This window comes from Homalodisca vitripennis, chromosome 1, assembly GCF_021130785.1.
Source record: "Homalodisca vitripennis isolate AUS2020 chromosome 1, UT_GWSS_2.1, whole genome shotgun sequence".
In the NCBI taxonomy this organism is placed as follows: domain Eukaryota; kingdom Metazoa; phylum Arthropoda; class Insecta; order Hemiptera; family Cicadellidae; genus Homalodisca; species Homalodisca vitripennis.
The window spans coordinates 153,206,818-153,228,464 of NC_060207.1; the positions used below are offsets into that span (position 1 = coordinate 153,206,818).

Here is a 21,647-nt window from a genome sequence, read left to right on the forward strand (position 1 = left end):
TTTCAAAAATTGTTGGTTCTGGTGTTTCTTGCTGTAGGGTTAATGGATAAAGAAGAATACATGGGTTGTAAGCCGCCAATCCCTGTCATCTCACATATCTTCCCCGCTAACCACGTCTTCCCTCATATTTTAAGATGATTCATACCATGAGTTGTAAGGAAGGATCGCTCTTCCTTACTTATTTACACTGAAGTTATATTATCATGTGTCTCTCACACACAACCTGTCAGTGAAGTCTTATCTGTTTGGTAAAATTCCATTCACCTGTTTTTCACACACAGTTTTCAAAATTTGTTGGTTAGTTTTTTTATACAATTTATTCTCCAGATGCTTGCAAGAACACTTTGTAACTTTGAGAAATGGTACGACAATTCATGCAAATGATGTGGAGAAATAGCAGTGGCACTGAAAGAGTTAAATGGCATGATAAATATTTTCCATGACTACCTGCACAAATCAGGATTTTACTCTAAATGTCTGGTTTACTATTCAGCTCATTGCTAAGATCTAATGGCATTAAGACTTAAAAGTAATTTTCATGTACAAACTTACGTCCCTCTCACTAATTCTATTCAACTTGTAAGAGTTGGTGTCAATTTTTTTTCACTCCTCAGACAGGACGACTGAGTATTGTTTCTTTTTCTTTGCTTGTTTGTCTTCTATTAGTTGTATACAAATGTTTGGTGGTAGAACTGATTTTGGATGAACTGGTAAGATTTATCTTTTTTCTTGTATAGCTGTTTTGGCACAGTAAAATAATTGTCCGACTGTGTTGTAAAGCCATCCCTTATTCTTTTATTTTCTCCTGTAGTATAATTATTTATTCTTCCTTTTGCAGTATTATGGATTCAAGTGAAGTTTTCTGACTTCTGGGTTTTTTATTTCTTGATTTATAAGAGTCAGCTCTTCATTTATTGTTTTTACGACACAGTTTATATTTTCGACCTATTCTTCCAATTCCTTACAAACTTCATTATTTTTTTCTTTCTTTTTGCCTGACTTCTCTGTTTAATAAAAAGAAAATTATCGTGAGAGTAGTTGGTATCACTTTCATCAAAAAACTTGTCATTTGAGTCATTGTCTAACTCACTGTTTCTCAAACTTTTGGACTCTAAGCTCCTTTTAGGTTTGTACTGCTTTCCGCGGCGCCCTATCTCCTCAGTTCTCACTATGTTACCCTATAAATCTGACAGTATGCAACTGGTATATAATATCCTATCTGCAATGTTGGCCAGTCACCAATAAAAGCAATAAAGTAATGGTTTGCTGTGGATATTCTGTGAGACAGCTGTTAGACAGGATGATAAGATATTATGTAATGACATACACCTTTTTCTGTTCTAAGTCACTGCAGTAATTAGACTAGTGTTTTATTTTCTGCTCAGCAACTATATTATTATTACATTAAAACCATTGGATTTTTCTGAATGGGATATAAAAAGTAGTCTTTACTGTGCTATTTGTATCATACTAGGCTTCATTATTTTTTAAATCTGTATTAAACAATATGCTAAAGAATGTTTTTCAACATTGCCAAACTAACTATATTTATGTGTATGTCTTTATCTTACTAATGAGAGATAATTTAATCACATTACCTACTACTGTAGAGATATGAAGTATATTAAACTGTGTTTACTCTCTTAAAACCACACTAATTTAATACCATACAAGGCACCAAAAACATAAAATAAAACTACCATTCAAAAGACTAGCATTGTTGTCATAACTTTACTGTCAACCAAAAGAAAGAGAAAAGGATGTTCCCAACAATGCTTGAGATTTGTTTGTCCCAGTATCAACAACTTATACTGTGTTTTAGTGTACTCTTTATTTTAAATTTATGTTATTGGAGATACATTTTAAATATATAAGTATATTGAACACAAATAAAACAAAATTAATTGTCAAATACTGTGATTTTATTCTTCATAAAGCTACTTAATTTCTTGAGAATATTTTAGTCATGTTTTTCTTATTGTCAGTGCCTTTGAATTTTCAAAATCCACAATTAGTTTGATCCAGTAAGTGTAAAGCATCACCTGAAAAAGACAATTTTATTATATAAAAGTAAAGTTGTTACAAATGTATATCTTCTTGTATATTGCAAGAGGTATACTATATTTTTGTTATCACTGTGTGGATAGCTTTTTTTCTAATGTAAATGGAATGTTAACACCAACCAAAAAATGGCAAGGTTTTAAGGCCCTCTAAGAGTATAATATTCTTTTGTTTTACTTTACAAAAACTACTATAACAAAAGTATTAACTAAAAAAATTAGTTCTTTTTGAGTTATGAAGTTGCAAAAATCCATAACAGATATAAAACAAAATATCTTAAAAAATAATAGTAAAATCGATTAGAAAAACATTAACATCTGTTTTAATAAACAAAATAATCTTTAAAAAATGCACTGGTTATCAGTTTTTTTATATAGCAGACTTCCATCGTCATTCTTTCCAATAACTACTAATTTTCATAAACTCAAGTATTGTATCATCAACTTTCTTTTCATCTGTCTTATCTTGACAAGTAAACAATTTTTTTAGTGTACGTAGGTCAGCAAATTGCAGGTAATAAATCCAAATTTTACCTTACAAAATGGATCTATTATTACTGTACATGTACAAATGTAATAAGTATTTGTACAAATTACTCATCTAATTAATAGTAATTCATTATTATTATTGTTACTTTTGAACACTTACTATTTTCTAGTATAATAATACACTAGTTAAAGCAGAATAATTGTGTCATGACCATCTGCTCTCGTTATGCAATTTCAAATACAATTTCCTGGCCAAGAGTTTGTTGTGGGGAAAAAATTAAGAACACCAATCTGCTATTTTTTACTCTAATTGAGTGTTAGATTTCATTAGACAGCTATATTTTGAGTTTGATTGGATTAATTTTAATAATTACATGACACTCCATTAAAACTCTCTCTACATATTTGCTAGAAAATATGTGATGTTTTTTAACATTTATGAAAAAAGTGATATAACATTTTGATTTTTTAGACTTTAAATCTCAAGTTCAATCAGACTGAAATTAGGATTTTAATTTGTTAAAGCAAAGAGTACCGAAACTACTCAATTTATATATTTAGGTTGAACATTTCTTACCTTGGTATATACAGAATAACTACCATGTTGACATGGTCGACTAAACCTTGAAAGGACACCTTGTAACACCCATTTCCCATCATGTTGAGTCAACAATCCACCGCCTCCATCCTCATTGCATACCGTAGTTCCTTGATTAAGCATTGAATACAGAAAATTAACTTATTCAAATAATAGTTTCAATAATATATTATTAATATAGATTGGAACATGAAAGAAGCTTGAGTGTATCCAAATGGTAAGGTCCCAATCCAGTGGGGGGAAATATTCTTAAAAAGTTTTAAAAGGCTGAAAATGTGAGAATATGTTCAAAGTATATTATTTATAGTTTTTAATTTAAAATCTTTTTATATTAAAGTCTCCTCCCTCCCCTTAAATTTCATGCAAATCTAACACTGTTATAGCAAGTTGTACTTTGATGATAAGAAATCTAACTGATTTTACTGTTTTCTTTACACAAAGTAATTAGTGCTATTGTCAATAAGTAAGGTAATTAAGTTGTACTGTCTCCTTCAAAGAAAAGAGGATAAAAAGCAGTAACTTTTCATCATTTAACTCTGGAGATATGTGTTGTTCAATACATATGTACCTGGTTAAAGAGTTATACAATATTGTTTTTAATATTTGGGTGTCACTACATGTGTTGTGATTATTATTAAATTTATTAAAACTGGAGGACCAGCTTGGCTTGAGAAGGTATTTTATCATTCACCAGTTCCTTGAGAAATTTGTCTTTTCCATTAAGGGATTCCAGAGAGTCTATGAGTCATGTGACATGTATAGAGATCCACTTTCCACAGGACACAGGAGGGAGTGATGAATACGGCCCAGTTTGGCACACTTTAGACATTTGTCGACAGTTAAAATTTTGATGTGAGAGAGAGAGATTTTTGTATGAAACTGAGAAACAGAGCGACTGCTCATATGCAGGATTTTGGTACACTGCTACTTTATGCTTGGCGACGCTAACGCTTCCAAATCTGTGTCTTAATGGAGCGGGATATTTGTATATATTGCTAAGTTGTGTTGAGTGTATGTATTTACTAAATGTAATGAAATATAAGAGAATTAAAATTACAAACCATAAAAATAATGTATTCTATTAATCTAAATTTTAAACATGTTTCATCACAAGTGTCTCATCATCAGATATTTTAAAATGTGGAATTTAACAATAGGAACAACAATGAAAGGGACGTTTATGGCAACACAAATTCAATTCAATAAACAAAACGTTGATCTTCATGTTTTGACAATGAGTGCTAGTACTGAAACATATAGTGACAACTATATATAAAAAAACAATTTTGAACTGTTTGGCAGTGTGATATCATATATTTTACTATCACAGTTCTTGGATATTACACATAGAAGCTTTCTCTGTGCTGTTACAAACATGAATTTATATGTAGTTAATACGTAGGATACAGCTATTTGTATCCTGTATGTACTTTACATGGTTTATTTTTTTAGCCCTTGGCTTGCCTTAAGCTTTTAACTGTTTTCTAGTATAATAATCCATTAGTTAAAACAAAAATGTCATGACCATCTTGGCTCTTTATGCAACAACTCAACCACTAGAGTTTGTAATTTCAAATACAGTTTTATTAATATGAGCTCTAATTTTACCATTAATATATCCAGCACAAAATGTAGTATAGGAGATGTACTGTTCTAATTCCTGATCAATATTTTTAAAACATCTCATTACATCAATGATTGGTACTTTAATGTAGTTTAAGCCTTGTGATATTTCTTGATTTTCATTCAGCCCCCAGCCAGAAACCTGAAAGAGAAAAATACTCATGTTATTAATAATGACAAGTTTTTTATGCAGCTTGTGTATTAAATCTCTATTGCCTCGCAAAACAGATGTTTCCTTCGATCAAATAAGTCTTGATACTCTAAGTACAATTTTCATTTGCTTTTGAGATTAGGATAGGTTGTAGTGAAATTACTTAGTTTCGCCCCTTTACTTTTTGTTGCAATTTTGCAAGATCTTCAATTTTAAAGACTTATAAACTTTTAAAAACATTAAGATTTTTAAAATAACATAATAGTATTAGAAAAATTAAAAATAAATTAAATACTTATTGGCTACAAAATATCAAAAAACACTACAGTTAAAAAAGTAGGTTTATGGTTTACCATTCTTAAGTAATAAAAATAAACATGGCCTATAATATAGACCATTCAGAGCCGAGTTTCACTGATTAAGAAAGAATGCTTGTTTTTAAACTTTACACGTTAAAAGAAAACCCCTTTATTGAAATACTGGAAAAAGTGTTTAATGTACCCAATTAATGATATTTAGTATCACGGTCAAAATACAGTTAAGTTAATTACACAGTAAGTACTTGTTCTGCCGGGACTCTAACCCACACCTTTAGAGGCGAGTTTGCTACCTTTACAACACACAGCCATTACCTTTTACAATTCAATTATTTTGTATTTAAGCATTCCTGTCATATATGTGTCCAAACTAACATATGATCGGAAGACCAAATACCTGTCATACAACTTTGAACATTCATTAAATTTGTATAAATGGCAATAGTTTGGTTTAATTTTAATAAAGATTGAAACGGTACACAAAAAGTACTTGCTCCGCCAGGTCTCTCACTTGCCTGGTGAGTATGCTACCACTAAACCACAGACCCCTTACATTTTATGGTTTTTTTTTAGAAAAAAGGAGAGCCGATCCTTTTTTAAGCCTTATTCTGTCCATCCTCATGGACCACTGGCCTGTGTGAGGATCTTATCAAACAGAATAAGGGGAAGAATTGATACAGTAAAAAGTTGATGGTGCTGATAAAAAGTGAAACAGTCATAGACAGGATTTGAACCTGCGCTCCATTAGCACTCCCAACATAACTCTCAATATAATTTATGTGTGTGTGTGTGTTTAATTCTTTCCATGTTTTTTTAAATACCAAATTCCTTTAATAGTTGTAATAATAATATTCGAGTTCTTACAAAGCAAAAACACTATTATTACCAACAGTTCTTATTTGACATATTATGGATTTGTGTATTGAAATAAAATATAAAGAATCTTGTACATGTTTCCCACTAACACAGGAACAAGTTACTTAATGCGAGTTGATGAGGTCTGGTAATGTTACATTCTTAAGTATATCTTATATCTACTATAGCAACAAATCTAGGAGTACTGACAATAAAAAACTACAGTTTCTTACATCACCTTATTACTATCATTTGTGAAATGATCTCAATTAAATCTAGAACTATATAAAACAATATACTGCAAGATACTTACAATTGACATAATATATGGATGAACTACTGTGTAATTATCTGGTAGGCAAGCTGGTAGAATGTTTTTTGTCAGTATCACTTGATTCTTAAGGACCAACAAAGCTATATTACTGTTATATTTATTAGTTTTATGTCTGTAGACTGGCAATAAATATATTCTTGTCACCTGGAACATATTGAGTGTGTTACATGCAGTAAAATTGTAAAATACCATTACTGAATAAACTCCAACATGTAAAACGGACACGTTCCACCAATAAGAATACTAGGGTTCGGGTCAGGGAATACACAATAACTGAAGTTAATAAAATGGAAAATTTGTCTGAATCTAATACTTAGTATATGGCACCATTTTGGTTGTGAAGTAAAAACTTTTGCTGCTACATCTTGTGTAAGCGTACCTTTAAAGTGGTTGTACTTGCTTATGCATTGACGGATATTGTTGAAAAAAGTACCGTTAGAATTGTAATAAAATATTTCAAATGTTTGGCATAAATTCAATATTTTATAATTATACTGGTTTTTTTGTGATTTGATTTTAAAAATGTTCAACAGACAACATTTTGTTAATATTAAAGAATGACACAATTTTTATTTATTTTTCTCTTATCTATTCAATTTATGTGCCAAATTTGGTTTCTTTAGCTTAACTAGTATCAGAGATAATAATTTTTTAATAAAAAATACAAAATGGCGGTTAGTGGCTAAACGAGGCAATGCTCGGCCTATGATTATATGACACTTTTTGTTTTAAATGATGAATACCCATAGAAGTTTATGACATCCTTTTGTGAACACCCTGTTTGTTATTTAATAGTATGAATCAGTGTTGATGGTGTGCTATTTTCTTATCATACCAGTACTATGTTTTACACTTAATTTTTCTCTTATTTTCTTTCAACTAAAATTTATACTAACTAACTATTGATTCAGTTCTTATCAACCATTCTCAGTTTGGATGTTACCTTTGAAACAATGTTCGAACATTCAAACATTAAATCTTATTCTATTGTATATTCTCTACAGATTAAAGGAACTTACACGATAAATCAGATCCCTTCTATTAACTTTGGGGAGTTTTCGGGGAAGATGTCCAAGTACAATAAACATGTTCTTAACTTGTTTTCTCCACACACAGTGAGCAGCTGGAATGAAGTTTTTATTTTAAGTAGGAAATGATAAATTATCATAAAAGTATTCTTATCTCAGTAGTGACTTATGATGAAACGGTTTCTTTACAGCTGAAGTTCTTCCTAATTCAGTATCATGACATTGAGCTGTGATAAGTACCATGAATTTGTGATATTTTTTAAAATCTAACTATAAACTCATATTCTATCATTGCTAATGCAGGGGAAGGTTCAATTATTCCACTGGCTTGTTGTCCCAATAATCCTAATTGTTTCATTTTTGTAAATTGTACAAACTAGGGTAGTTGGCCTACCAAAACCTTTATGCTGCCTGTTGTGAAACATCTTATTGCAAACTTTTTCATTAAAAATTAAATGAAAAGACTAACAGTCAACAGGTAAATATTAAACAACAATGTTAAATATTATTCCACAAGATAGAAGGCCAAAAAACTGACCAAAAATGAAATGATTACACTTACAGAATAAAATGAGTATGCAGGAAGACATTCTATTTTGTGGAGAATTAATCTGATAGGTATAGCAGCACACAGATTACAATACCACTGCAATCATAATGTTCTGACAGTTATGGTAGTCATCAGCAGTTTTGGCAAGTAATGGTTGCTATCAGCTACATTTAAATATTAAGAAAATCTTTAGGGGTTTTCCAAGCCAAAACTGATAGAAACACTGTCACAGTACAATACAGTTTTTCTAATATCAATAAATCTCGAAATATAGTTTTAGTCTCAAATTCCCAAACAACACAACAACAGAAATACAAACATTTAAAGATTTTTCTCAAATCTGGGGCGGTCTAGCAAGTAAGTTATAATTTAGACTACAGCCCTTGTTTATGAAAACACTAACCTTTACTTTGGCAGTTTCCTGTAAAATTCTATTGTAGCCTCTAATTCTAATAGAGATTTAATCTCACTCATATAAATTGGAGACAACTGGAGCCAGGGTAGATATGGTACTATCACCTATTGTTTAAGAAAGTGGCCACCCAGTGATACCTTGATCTCCTCAACCTCTCATCCAAGCTTATTCTACAAGAATCTGTATTTGTTAGACTCTCAAAGCATGACATCAGCCATATTACTAATTAACCTTTATAATTAATGATCATATACCTGTAATGACAACATTGTCAGATACCAATGTTGCACCACATTGAAACTTCCAAGTGTTATCTGACTTTCTGACAAAGATGGCAGCTGCCCAGGGCCATTGACCTCTCTGTACCCTTGAACCATGGAGAATCAGGGGTTCTGCCCTCTCAGGGTATGTGAGGCCACATTCTGTCAAAACCATAAATTAAAAATGATTTCAATTATTTTTAGATACAAATACTTGACAAATAAGAGTCTTCAGTATCATCGATTTCAAATTTAATATGAACAATTTTCTCATTATATATTCTTTTATTTTAAACCTGTAAAAGATTTGCAAACAACTGCAGGCCACCCTTAAAACATAAATATTGTCCATGCTGTAAATGTTACAGTATGAAAAATACTCATGTTTCTTAGAAAGGTGATCTTTAGGTTTCATGAGTTTGGGAATGACAAGCCTTTCATTGATAATAAAATACAGCCAGCAAAGTTCTTGTCATAAAAGCAACAAAGTTTGCAACAATTTAAATCTTCCTTGCCTGCCTCGTTCATAACCATAATAATAGTTTGCTAGTTGTGCTACATGTTCTAATAAAACATTTTCAATCTAGTCTGCATTCTTTAATTTTAATAAAATTAATTTCCCTTAGCTGGAAAATCTTAAATACTAACTTCACATTGTAGTCTGGTGGTTCTATAAAGTGAAGTATATATAATTAATTCTTCCATCAAAGTATTATAATAATACTAGCAGTTACCCGTGGCTTTGCATGCATTTTCCTGTTGAAAACTCGGACAATATATTCATGTATTCTTTATCTATGACATAATAAACACACCTGAGATAATCGATAGTCACTCAAAGCTATTCCAATCTTCTGATCCATTTTAGATTTAAGTTTAAAGAACAGTGTTTTGGGGTCCTGAAGTCGTAAATTGAAACATTTTTTAAAAGATTCGTATTCCCTCCAACATTCCATGATAATTTATTGAAGTGCTCCGATGATTTCAGTAACAATAAGAGTTAGCCTTTTTATCCCAATGACGAAAGTGTATCATCCAACTAAAAAGTTGCTGCGGTCAATGTGAGTCTGTTCTGGTTGTTTAAATTCACTCCCGGTCTAATCTATTTACAGTTCAACAATTGATTTATGCTGTTGCACTAACCAAAACAATTGTCTCATATGTTGGTTTCGGAATTCAACTTAGATTAAATTTTGGTGATTAAGTGATTTTGATATTTTTACCGATCAATAAATATGTATAAGGGGTATATGCTTCTAGTATAAAGGTAAGAGTGTGTTATCCCCCCATTTGCTTTTCAATAACTACAGTAAAAATGCCAGACACAATGTTAAAGGAGCTAACCAGATTCGATTACTTAATGTGCAAACATTCACAGCTTTATTTAATGAGGTAGTTTTAATAACTACCTCATATTGCTTGCATCAAAAAGAAGCAGGACCTGATGGAACAATCAGTAATAGAACTGAGAAATAAAATGAACAGCCCATCTACAACAGTTCTTGAACCTGACGTCAAGAAGAGGCAAGACAAAACAAGACTAGATTATAAGGTAAGCCCATACCCAAATGAAGCTACACAGATCCTTAAACTCTAGTGCCAAATCAACCCCAAAACTAAATAAAAATCTTACACAAAAACAAGTTCAATCACCTCGGAACTTTTTCAGTGTTTCACTGCAAGTTCAAAAATTGAAAGATTCCAAAGCCACAGTAGACTCTGCTAACAAGCCGGCCATGGTAAGTGAAGAAGCTTGCCAAACTTCATTACTTCATCTGAATGGTTCTCCTATGACTCAGAGTCATCCTCCGACAACTGACCAGATTTTACAGAAGAGTGGGGGATCCAGACAAACCTTGTCACAAAAACTGAACGATCTTCCAGTGACACAGGGTCTCTCTACTGAAACCGACCAGACCTTACAGAAGAGTGGGGGAGCCAGCCAAACCAAAAAACTGACCAACTCACAAGACTACTACATAAATCCATCTGACCAACTTTCTTCACCATTCACCCCTGCGCACAATAGTCATTACATAATAACACAAGCACAGGTTGATTTCCCAAACAACTATTCACCACCAAAACAATGGAGGGATGGCCAAATACATCAAAATAAGAATTTTTTAGACCTTTACCCAAGAAAAACGAGCAAATTCAAAACCAGGATATTTGTAAACTCTGCCCACCCAGCAAACAGTCTAACCTACACACAAAACAACAAGTTCAAATAAATTCAAGAAGTAAACTTACTAATCAGCTTAACTTCTTCCACCAAAATATGGACAGGATGACAAACAAAATTGAAAGACTGGAACACCTTTTGCATAGCACTAACCCGGACTTTGTAATTCTTACAGAACATGGACTGAAAAGCAATGTAATAAACCATGCCAAGTTGGCTGATTACACACTTATCAGTGCATATGGAAGGAAAGAACATATCAAAGGAGGGGTTGTTATTTATAGGCATAACAATATAGCCAACAAAACTGAAAATTTAGAGATTGAAGAGTACAGCTTAGAAATGGTATGTGAGGTAACAGCAATACACATAAACAAGAAGAAGAGCTTGTTCCTCCTTGGATTGTATCGACCACCTTGTGCTGACCTTGATACATCACTACAAGTTCTGACAGATGCCCTCGACAGCCTTCCTACTCAGAGAAATGACACACTTATCATGGGGGATATTAACATTGATAGTTTAGACGAGGCCTCTAGAGAATCCGTTGCACTAAAGGCGCTACTGGCTGGTTACAACATAAGAAGACTTGATCTCCCAGCCACAAGAACCTCAGAGACCTCAGTGTCCTCAATTGATATGGTGTGTTCAAACATTCATGACAGGATTAAAGTAGTGGTCTCTCACACAGGTCTATCAGACCACACAGGACAATACTGCACACTGGACTTTCCAAAAATGAAAGCAGAAACGACATACACTTCTAGACGGAATTTTAACTACAACAATCTGCTGTTTTTAAAAAATGAACTCTCCCTTGTTACCTGGGAATCTGTTTTGACAGCAAATGATGTGGAAGAGGCCTACTTTAATTTCAACCAAACGCTCCAGCTTGCACTTGACGGTGCATGTCCAAAAAAAAGATCTCGAACTACACAAAAAAGGGGTAAACGACTGAGGTATAATGAAGAAATTATGACACTTAAAAAGGAGTTTTTAAAAGCGCAAGACAGATTTCTCCTAACTGGCCATCCCAATGACAAGAAGACAGCCACAGATAAAAAGAAATCCTACGACCAAAAATTAAAGAAGGCAAGGCAGGAAACATGTGCTGCATACATTGAACAAGCAGAAAACAAAACCAAAGCCATATGGGACACCATCAATAGTGAGAGGAAAGGGAGGAAAGAACTTGACAACAATCCTACAATAGAACTAAATGACAATGGAATAAAACTTACTGACCCTACAGATGTAGCAAATCGCTTTAATTATTATTTTGTAAACATAGCTGAGGAAACACTAAAACAGAACAAAATATATAACACACCACCAATAATTCAAAATCTTCCAGCTACCACAGACAATACTCTTACTTCTTTACGTCCAACAACACCTGACGAGATAGGCAGAACCATTCAATCATTAAAGAACTCCACATCCTCAGGCATCGATGAAATATCTTCAAAAATCCTAAAAACATGTGCAGATGAGCTAATATCGCCTCTAGTGAAGATCGTCAACATGTCCATGGCAGAGGGCACTTTTCCATCCAAGTTGAAGATAGCCAAGGTATTTCCAAAACACAAGCAAGGGGACCTACAAAACATTTCTAACTACCGACCTATCTCACTGCTCTCATCTGTCTCCAAACTTATTGAGAAGATTGTTAAAGTAAGACTCCAGGAACATCTTAGTCAAAACCAATCATTGACAGACAGCCAACATGGGTTCGTTACTGGAAAATCAACCACAACTGCAGTGATAGACCTTGCTGAGTATATAATTGAGAACATAGAAAATGGTAACACTATCACCAGCCTGTATCTTGACCTAAGCAAGGCTTTTGACTGCCTGGGACATGATCTTATTCTAGCTAAACTTCAAAATTTAGGAATCCAACGAACAGCACTAAAATGGTTTGCAAGTTATCTAAAAGGACGAAGCCAAATGGTAGAACTAAAACACACAACAAGAGGATTTACAAGTACTGTCAGATCTGAATTGGTACCGACTAACAGAGGAGTTCCCCAGGGCTCTGTCCTAGGGCCAATTCTGTTTGTGCTGTTCATCAATGATTTTCCAGAACATCTAGAGGAATACAGTAAGATTGTCATGTATGCAGATGACACTGTGCTGCTTACTGCAAACAGAAATGTAGATCAACTAGAAGTGAACACTTTTATTGCCTTCAATATGACACAAGACTATTGTATGAAAAATGACTTAGTTCTCAATGAAAGTAAGACCAAGGAAATGTCATTTGGGAATAAAAAGTCTACAGTATCTGAAATGCCCAACCTGACAGCAGCTGACAAAATCAAACATCTATGTGTCATACTTGTTGAAAATTTATCCTGGAATAATCAAGTGGACAATCTTTGCCTAAAACTCGGGTCAGCTCTCTATGCCATAAAACGAATCAAGGCAACTAGTACCCCTGAGGCAACAAGGACTGCATACTATGCATTGTTTGAAAGCCATTTACGCTATGGTATTACTGTCTGGGGTGGATCCACTATGGGCAATCTCAACCGCGTCCTGGGTATGCAGAAAAGGGCAATCAGAGTAATAGCAGGCTTAAGTCCAAGACAAAGCTGTAGAGATGTTTTCAAGAACCTGAACATCCTGACGGTCACTTCCACCTACATCCTAGATACTGTCCTTTACTGTGTGACCAAAGACCCCCCTAAACAAAGTGACGTGCATGAATACAACACCAGATATGCAGGAAACTATGTGCTGCCAGGTCACAGAACAGCCATGTATGAAAGGAAACCATTGTATGCAAGAGTGAAGATGCTAAACAAGATACCAGACCACTTGAAAGCTGGAGGCCCTGTGCTGATGAAGAGGAAGCTACAGAGATGGCTGCTAGACAAGGCTTTCTACACCCTAAATGAATTCTTTGCTTGGGGAGACCCCACATAACACTGAAGAAGCTTTTTCATTTCACTTTGTACAGATTATACTAATTTGACTTAAATTTGACGCTGTAACATTTCTTGAAGAAATTGTAATAAAGGATATTGTCTATTGTCTATTGTCTATTGTCTAACAGAGTATAAATAGCATTTCCATGGCATTAGATGGATTATTGATCATTGGCGCAATCAAAAATTAAAATTAGATAATAACTTCGTCTCTGCATTCTGCATTACACTACTGATCAAGCAGTTTACAGTAATTTAATAGTTATACTAAAATTTCAATGTAAACAAATGTGTCTGTCTCTTTGATAAACTTCAGCTGAAATTTCAAAAATTTTCAAAATTTCATTAAAATCGATCCAATCGTTTAGGAGTAGTTCAGTCACATACACATGAACACAAGAAATATATATATATATATATATATATATATATATATATATATATATATATATATATATAAAGATTGTATACATGTATTTTGTTTATTTCAATTTAAATCTTCCTTGCCTGCCTCGTTCATAACCATAATAATAGTTTGCTAGTTGTGCTACATGTTCTAATAAAACATTTTCAATCTAATCTGCATTCTTTAATTTTAATAAAATTAATTTCATAAATACTTTTAGATATTATTGTTCTTGTAGTTATAAGATACAAATCTTCAAAAATATACCCCATCAAATCAAATCAAAGCTTATTAGTAAAAAATTAACTTTTTATGAATATTTTGAGGAAAAACTATTTCAAGTGTATTTTTTTTAATTAAGTAAGTATAGTTGTTTTAGCTTTAGTATACTGTTTATTATTTCCCATTTTATGATAAAATTTCAGTTTATTGAGCTATGAACCACAAGTCACCATGTTATACACATATGTTTACAAGAAATTTATTATGATTGTAATAAATTATACTATTAAGAACTTAGTCTATTTAGATTTAGAGTATCAAAGTTCTCTGTGACATACCAGGAATACACAATATTGGCTCAGACCAGTTGCCATTTTTCTGACACATAGGGAGTATACCGGCCGGATTGTACATATCAGGACACTTGTAAGTGACGAAAGTACCAGGAGGCAGTGGTTTATCACACGATATCAATGTGTTCCCAATCGAACATTCAATGGATTTGAGTCTTCGTTGACTGTAGTTACCAATTTCACAGCGCTTCAGATCCACCTTGGATGCAGTGATTGGCCAATTTATTGTCAGAGGTCTGGAAAAATTTGGAAGAAAAATGTACAGCTTTAATTTTGATATGTGATATTTTAATTTAAATAAATTAATAAGCTTTTACCCTTAAAGTTTTTAAGCTATTGTGTGTATTTAAAAGAATAAAATTATAACTGATAAAATAAATTTTTATAAACTCTATCACTGTAGTTAAAACTTCTACAGTTTACACACCTTAAGAAACTACTACTGTATTACTTCTATATGTATAATTTACAATTTTCTTTTATAATGAATAAAAAAATACATATATTTATATTGAAGACCCCACAGAACATAACAATAGTTTTTTACCAACTGACCATATTTTTCTGACTTTTCCTGACCGTAATTTGCTGCTATACGACCTTTTGCCCCCAAAATCAATATAATTCTTCTTAGGGCCATTGCATAAAAATTCAAGTTTGTATGACCTTTCTATTAAAATTTATTACACAGACAGATGGACAAAATACATGTGATTTTAAGAGATAAGATTTTGTGAGATCCATAATAACAAAATTCCAACAAAACATTTCGACACATCTAGTTGTGTCAACTTTTTCATCAAGACAAAGTCCAAATAAATAATAGTAAGAAAAGACTGAAATTTTTCCATTGACATATATGTAGACTTCTTTTCAAAAATTACTTTGCTTTTTACATCAAAGACGTGTTTATAGGATAAAAGTCATAATACATTACGTAATTGGGTCTAAAAAGGATGTAAACTTTATTCAAAATGTGAAGATTCTATTTAGATAACTAAACTTACATGACAAATTTTATTAAAATTAGATTATCCATATGATAAATAAATTCAAAATATATCAACGCATTAAAAATATTTCAGAAATTTTATTTTATAATTGAAACTTCGGATGCAAAATGTTACATGGAAAGAAAAGTGCAATCTCATAAGAATAAATATTACGTGATATCTTTTGTTGCGTTCATTTTGAGTTTGTGAGGACAGATTTCTTCTTCTCTTGGGCAATCCTCCCCCTCACAGAGTACATACTGACAAGCTTCATCTTTATTTCCAAACCCGACAATAGCCTCCAAGTGTCCAATACCTGTAAGATTTTCATAGTTAAAAATGTATTTTTAAGTAATAAAAATATTAACTTAATACATAAGTGAATACTTACAGAACAAGATAACCACGCTGTAAAATGAATGTGTTTTTTTCATATTATTTGTCAACTAAAAACGATTGAACTAAATATTATGTTGTGTGATAACAAACAAACATTTATAGATTTTTGAGAGAGTGACTTTTTGTAATAAAATGAGCATTACATTCTCATTAATATGGATTAATGTTAGAGTGCATTATCTTTTTATTTATGGATACATTATATTTTTATATGCCTTTAATTTTGTGTTAGTTGTTAAACAGAAAGAATGAACCAACGCCATAAAAATATTATATTTATTTCTTTGAAAACTAAGAAATTCATCAATTATTAATTTAAACATCCATTATTCATTTGTAATCCGTTTCAGTTCTCCTATTTAAGATACTAAATCAATATCTAGGAAACCCACTAAGGTTGTTACATTTCAAATGACAATAAAAATCTTATCATATACATTTTCCAGTTCACATTCTAACAAAAACATTCACAACAATTCTTGAGATATTTTGGCCTTGCTGTGAAGAACCATCTTACGTCAAGAGATTTTGAAAGGAAACTAATGAAAGTCAGCTTATACTCTGGTTTAAATAAAAACTAAGTTGAAGGAAATTTTTCTCTGTTGTTTTGATAAATGTGAGTATTATTTGTTTCTGTTAACATAATTTATTGCATTTTGTTCCATCCGACCATTTACATCTTTCAAACTATCTATTGCCAATAAAAAACTTAAACAAATAAATAAATGCCTAGTATAATGAACTACTTATATATAAAATTATCATTTCCGTTAAATTAAATCTTAGGGACTGTTTTAAGGAGAAACGTTTTATGTATTTTACATGAATCCTGAATGATGTTTTTACAAAAGTAAAAACTAAATCTCATTCAGGATTCAGAAACATTTATAATTAAACTGTGTATAAATTATCATCTGATCCAAATTTAATCAGAATTTGAATCAGAGTAGGGTACTTGCCAGACCAAGTTAACTTATTTATAATGGGCCAGGCCAAGATTAATTTCTTCTCCTTCTGCTATGTGCACTAGTTGGTTACTATACCAAAAGAATATCTTTGACACTTAGCGTTAAGACACCAAGTTTTTTTATTGGATGAAGGTGTTACACTTTTAATGTCAAAATATCAGCTGACACAAATTAATTCATTTTATTAATCAGTATTTACGTTATTTACAGTTATAAATTTTAAACTTCTGTTTAGCATTATAGTTCTAGAGCCAATTTGCATTGTATAAGCTCACAACCTGGTTTTTCTTGAAATGAATAATTTACCCTATGAAAGAAATAGAACCTCAGCTGTGCAAGTGTTATTGGAAATCAGAGGGTATCAAAAGGGTTATTAAAATAAAATTATAATTTTCCTCAGATTAAATTTTTTTGTAGTACAAGAGCCAAGAGTTAATTTCAGTTTTATAAGCATGCCTAGTTTATGTTGAAATTGATAGTGGAATTATTCCTATACAGGAATTTGATTCATGGAACAAAAACCATTCTGTTTTTCTTGGACTACCCACTGTTTGGAAGCCAATGGCACATCCTTGATGCCATCCTGGTCATATGAGGGACATTCTATGGATAGATATGCATCATTATAAACTCAGTCTTGACACAAGAACAGAGCCAGGAAACATTTTTTGGGGATCCAGACAACTGATTTTTCCTGTAGTGGACAGAGAGTAAGGCCCCATTTTCTACCTTAAAAACTTCTTGACTCGTTTCTTTGTTGACAACGATTTTTCAGCAGTATATGTCAGTAATACTGAATTATTTAAATAATAACAATCGTTTACTAAAAAAGTAATTGAAAAAGTAGACTGTCGCAAGTAAAATTTCTAAATCTGACGTAGAAACACGCCTGCCAAAGTTAGCATAATATTTATAAAAGTGTTGTTTCATTCTACTTTTGTTGGCAATAATGTAGCTATTCTACCATGGGTATGAAGGATCCATAATGTGCTGTCTTAGAATATAAAATTTTAGTAACATATTCTTACTCATTTAAACTACAGTTTTGGAAGAAAAATGATTTGTTTTTTTTCTTAATTCACTAATTGAAATATTTCTTATTAACATTGAAATAGATAGAAAGAACTCAAACTAATTTTTCAAGAAGAAAACGTTTTGTTTTTAAAATGTAAAGTAATACTGTTGGTCTTGGTGTAACTTTTTATTGCCGGTTATTGTTTTTACCATCAGTCCTGATCAAATAACAATAACTTATATTCTGTTAAAATCCTTTGTTTAAAGTTTTTATTGGCGATGGATAATTCCAAAGGATAATAGAACTTTGGATAATTGTCATAGTTACTTTTTATTAGCAGATGTCATATACTACAGATAAAATGTATACACAGACGCAATTCATCAATTTGAGTGTATTCTGGGAACTTTGACTCTTTAGAAGGAATTAATAGCAAACGGTAATGTGGCAGCTATAATTTTTAAATGATATTAAATGCATTAAGGCAATTTCCATGCCAAAACACAATTTGTATGGGTACCTTTTTACTTGAATAAGTTGAATATGTCAGAAACAAATACCAGGACGAACTGCTGGGAATTCGTTTCCAGTAACATATAAAAGTATTTCTGCCTAGTTTGAGTTACAGATTATTTTCAAATAAATATCTGTCTTCCCAAATGTTTAAACGATTGCCATAGTGTAATAGTTTAGAATCATGTTCCATAGGTTACCGTCAAATGAACATAACAGCACAACAATTTTACCTCCATTATCTATTAAACACAAAGCCCTGTAGCCCCTTGTAATGTTTGAAACGCAGTTATAAATTATGTCCTTTTCTCTTCTTGGTGTCTTGATGTTTTCTTGTGTATTTCAACCGCTCACCTTCGATTCTTATAAATATGTTACAATAAAATGCTGAAATGATGAATATATGAGAAATATTTAGCAATCACTAATCTATAGCACGCTAATTAAACATTGTATGCCTTTTATGTCTTCTTTGGTCATTATGAGTCATTCTTGTATTTTTATCCAGGTTCTCCATGAGGAAACAGAAGAGGACACCTTGTAGGTAGCAGTGGTGTTGATAAGGAAGGTTCAGACAATCGACTCCCAAGCCCTAAAGAAATTTTTAAAATTCTTTATATTTAATTTGTTTGAACGTTTTTTTTTTTTTAGTACATAACCTGCTGTTCATTACATATACTTCCGTTTCCTACTACGTTTTTTTATTAATTTATTTACAACCAAGTTGAGGGTGAAAACAGTAGAGTCTGTCAAAGTTTGGTAAAGAACTTTTTACCGCGGCTTGCTGTGAGATCTGTGTGAACAGTCAGCTATACTTTACAACTGCCTTCTTTGTGTTGCGTATCTACTGTCGAATCTAGTTTACAGCGCGGCGCTCCAGAATAAATTCTTGGAAAATATTTACTTTTTTGTAGGTTACTTTTGTTTAAACACTAAAGTAATGAGCTATTTTAAGAATCCCTGGTGTAATTCTCCAACAAAATCACATAGTTTGTTCTGATAAGTAGGCCTATAGTACTAACATTTATCATTTCAAGCTTGGAGCTTGGCCCTATGTTCAGTTACCGCAAACTTCTCCTCCCCTTACCATACGGTGTTGCCACATTGTCAAATCAACTGATTATCAGCACGAGGCGACGCTACCACGTCTCAGATCGTGCCGTCTGTTCACATCAGTTTACTTCTTTAGCGTTCAATTATTTTGCGTATGGTATGTATTCAGCAAGGGACCTCTGTTGCTTTATTCAAGCCTGAAGACAAGAGTATGGTCCTGACATTGTTAGAACTGTTAGAAGCATTGAGTATAACTTTGATCACTGCAATTATTGATATTGATTTCTAAACTCTTAAGGCAGCCAAATATAATTTCTTTTAGACCCAACAGAAGTACGTGATATTCAAGGCACAAACTTAATGGGTTGTTCTACAGGCTTTGTCTGTGTTTGAGGTATGTACCAGAGAATAATAGCTAACCGGTCAGTATGAGAACAATCAGGCGTCAAATCTAATATGAAATAACAGTACCTAGCTCCTTTTACTACATTATCCACTTTTAAGCACACCGTTCTCCATGATTGCAGTAAATTCATGTCGTATTTGAGAAGTCAGGTAAGAGATGTGACCTTTACCTTTGTTACCATATTTCTCAATATATTGGGCAAGGAAAAGGTCATATTCACTAATTAACTCGAGATATTCAAGATACAAAATATTTAAAGTTGATCCAAATCCGCATTCGAAAGGTAAAGTTAACTGCTAAAACAGAAACTATTCTTGAGAGTATACTTCACCAGCAGTTTATATCTTCTTCATAATCTTTAAACACAATTTTATCAACCTGCATTATTGTATTATTTGTTTTGGTCTACTGTTGTACGTAAGAATATTAGGCATATGATCATAAGAATGTTCATGACGATTAAAGAATTCATAGTGGTGCTTCCAGTTATCAAAACCAGTATAAACATGGAGGATAGGGAGATTTACGGTGTGAACAGCGCGCAAGTGAACAAATGATTTATTGGAAGAGAAAGGTTCTCAATGTACACTTAATACTATCCAAAATTTTCTGGCTCTAGTACTAGTTTGATTCTTTAAAACTGTGTGATGTATCATTTCATAAGACACTGATAAAATTACTAAGCTATGTGTAAGTAATATTAACAGTAAATTAATTTGTGTAGGTCTAATATAGGGTCGTTGGGCCAACGATCAATGGAGTAATCAAACTACACCCAAATAAATTGCAATTTTAATCCTTAACAAAATGTTTTACTATGGGTCTGTTTACATCCTAAGCCTTTTTATAACTGAAAATATAAATAACTAAATGTATATCATTACTAGTCAATGTTTACAATATGTAATAGTTTTTAGTTAGTAATGAAACAAAAAATATTTTAAAACCCACTTATTTTATTTATTATTTTCAATTATCTATGCAGTGTATTAAATATAAAATTGATATTATTTTAAGTAATTTAAAGTATAGTTTTCCGTAGTTTTATAATATAGCACAAATAATACATTAAGTTTGGCATGACGATATTAAATTTGTAGTCTTTGTAATAATGAATTTTTATGAGTTTTATTGTTTTAAAGGATTATTTTTTTTTAATTATTTATATTAAAAAGTGTGTTCAAGCTTCAAAATATGTTTGAAAGGTCATCCCTTACCTCATGGACGGTCTTCAGCTAAAATCTCTTTCTGTCTCACTACTGTCGTTAGCTGAAGGCTAGTTAGGCTACCGTATGGCAACCAACTTTGAAACAGGCATAGCTAGAGCTGATGCATAAAAAAGAGAAAATATTAACAGTTCGAGTAAATAATTACTGTGTTTGTGTTCCTTCACATTCATTTCCCTTTACTTTTTTATGATTATATTAAAATTATGTAACAAAAATTGAAGGGAACTTTAATTAGAGGGGAAAAAGTTGTAAGTTCTGATAGAAGAAACTGTATCCACAACCAACCGATCCGG

General features: G+C 32.1%; 1 protein-coding gene across 2 annotated transcripts; it reads right to left on the reverse strand.

Annotated features, from left to right (window-relative positions):
* Positions 1 to 1,910: 1,910 nt before the first annotated feature.
* Positions 1,911 to 21,634, reverse strand: LOC124374056 (clotting factor C-like). 2 transcript variants are annotated; one of them, XM_046832362.1, is made up of 9 exons: positions 21,343 to 21,634; positions 15,946 to 16,087; positions 14,765 to 15,015; positions 8,675 to 8,842; positions 7,447 to 7,550; positions 6,407 to 6,571; positions 4,756 to 4,912; positions 3,127 to 3,257; positions 1,911 to 2,042 (listed from the first exon to the last, which is right to left on the reverse strand). In XM_046832362.1, exons 2-9 carry the CDS (start codon positions 15,966 to 15,968, stop codon positions 1,965 to 1,967), a joined length of 1,077 nt encoding a protein of 358 aa, XP_046688318.1. In that variant the 5' UTR covers positions 15,969 to 16,087; positions 21,343 to 21,634; the 3' UTR covers positions 1,911 to 1,964. The 2 variants fall into 2 exon arrangements, with proteins under 2 accessions (XP_046688318.1, XP_046688312.1); XM_046832356.1 differs by lacking the exon at positions 21,343 to 21,634 and adding an exon at positions 16,163 to 16,237.
* Positions 21,635 to 21,647: the final 13 nt, after the last annotated feature.

Excerpts from the sequence above, each read along its gene's own strand:
- LOC124374056 (XM_046832356.1), bottom strand. The coding sequence starts at position 16,205 with ATGAAAAAAACACATTCATTTTACAGCGTGGTTATCTTGTTCT. Across the intron at positions 6,572-7,446 it reads GAAGGGATCTGATTTATCGT|GTGACAAGAATATATTTATT; the intron begins GTAAGTTCCTTT and ends AATATGTTCCAG. Across the intron at positions 4,913-6,406 it reads ATCCATATATTATGTCAATT|GTTTCTGGCTGGGGGCTGAA; the intron begins GTAAGTATCTTG and ends TTTCTCTTTCAG.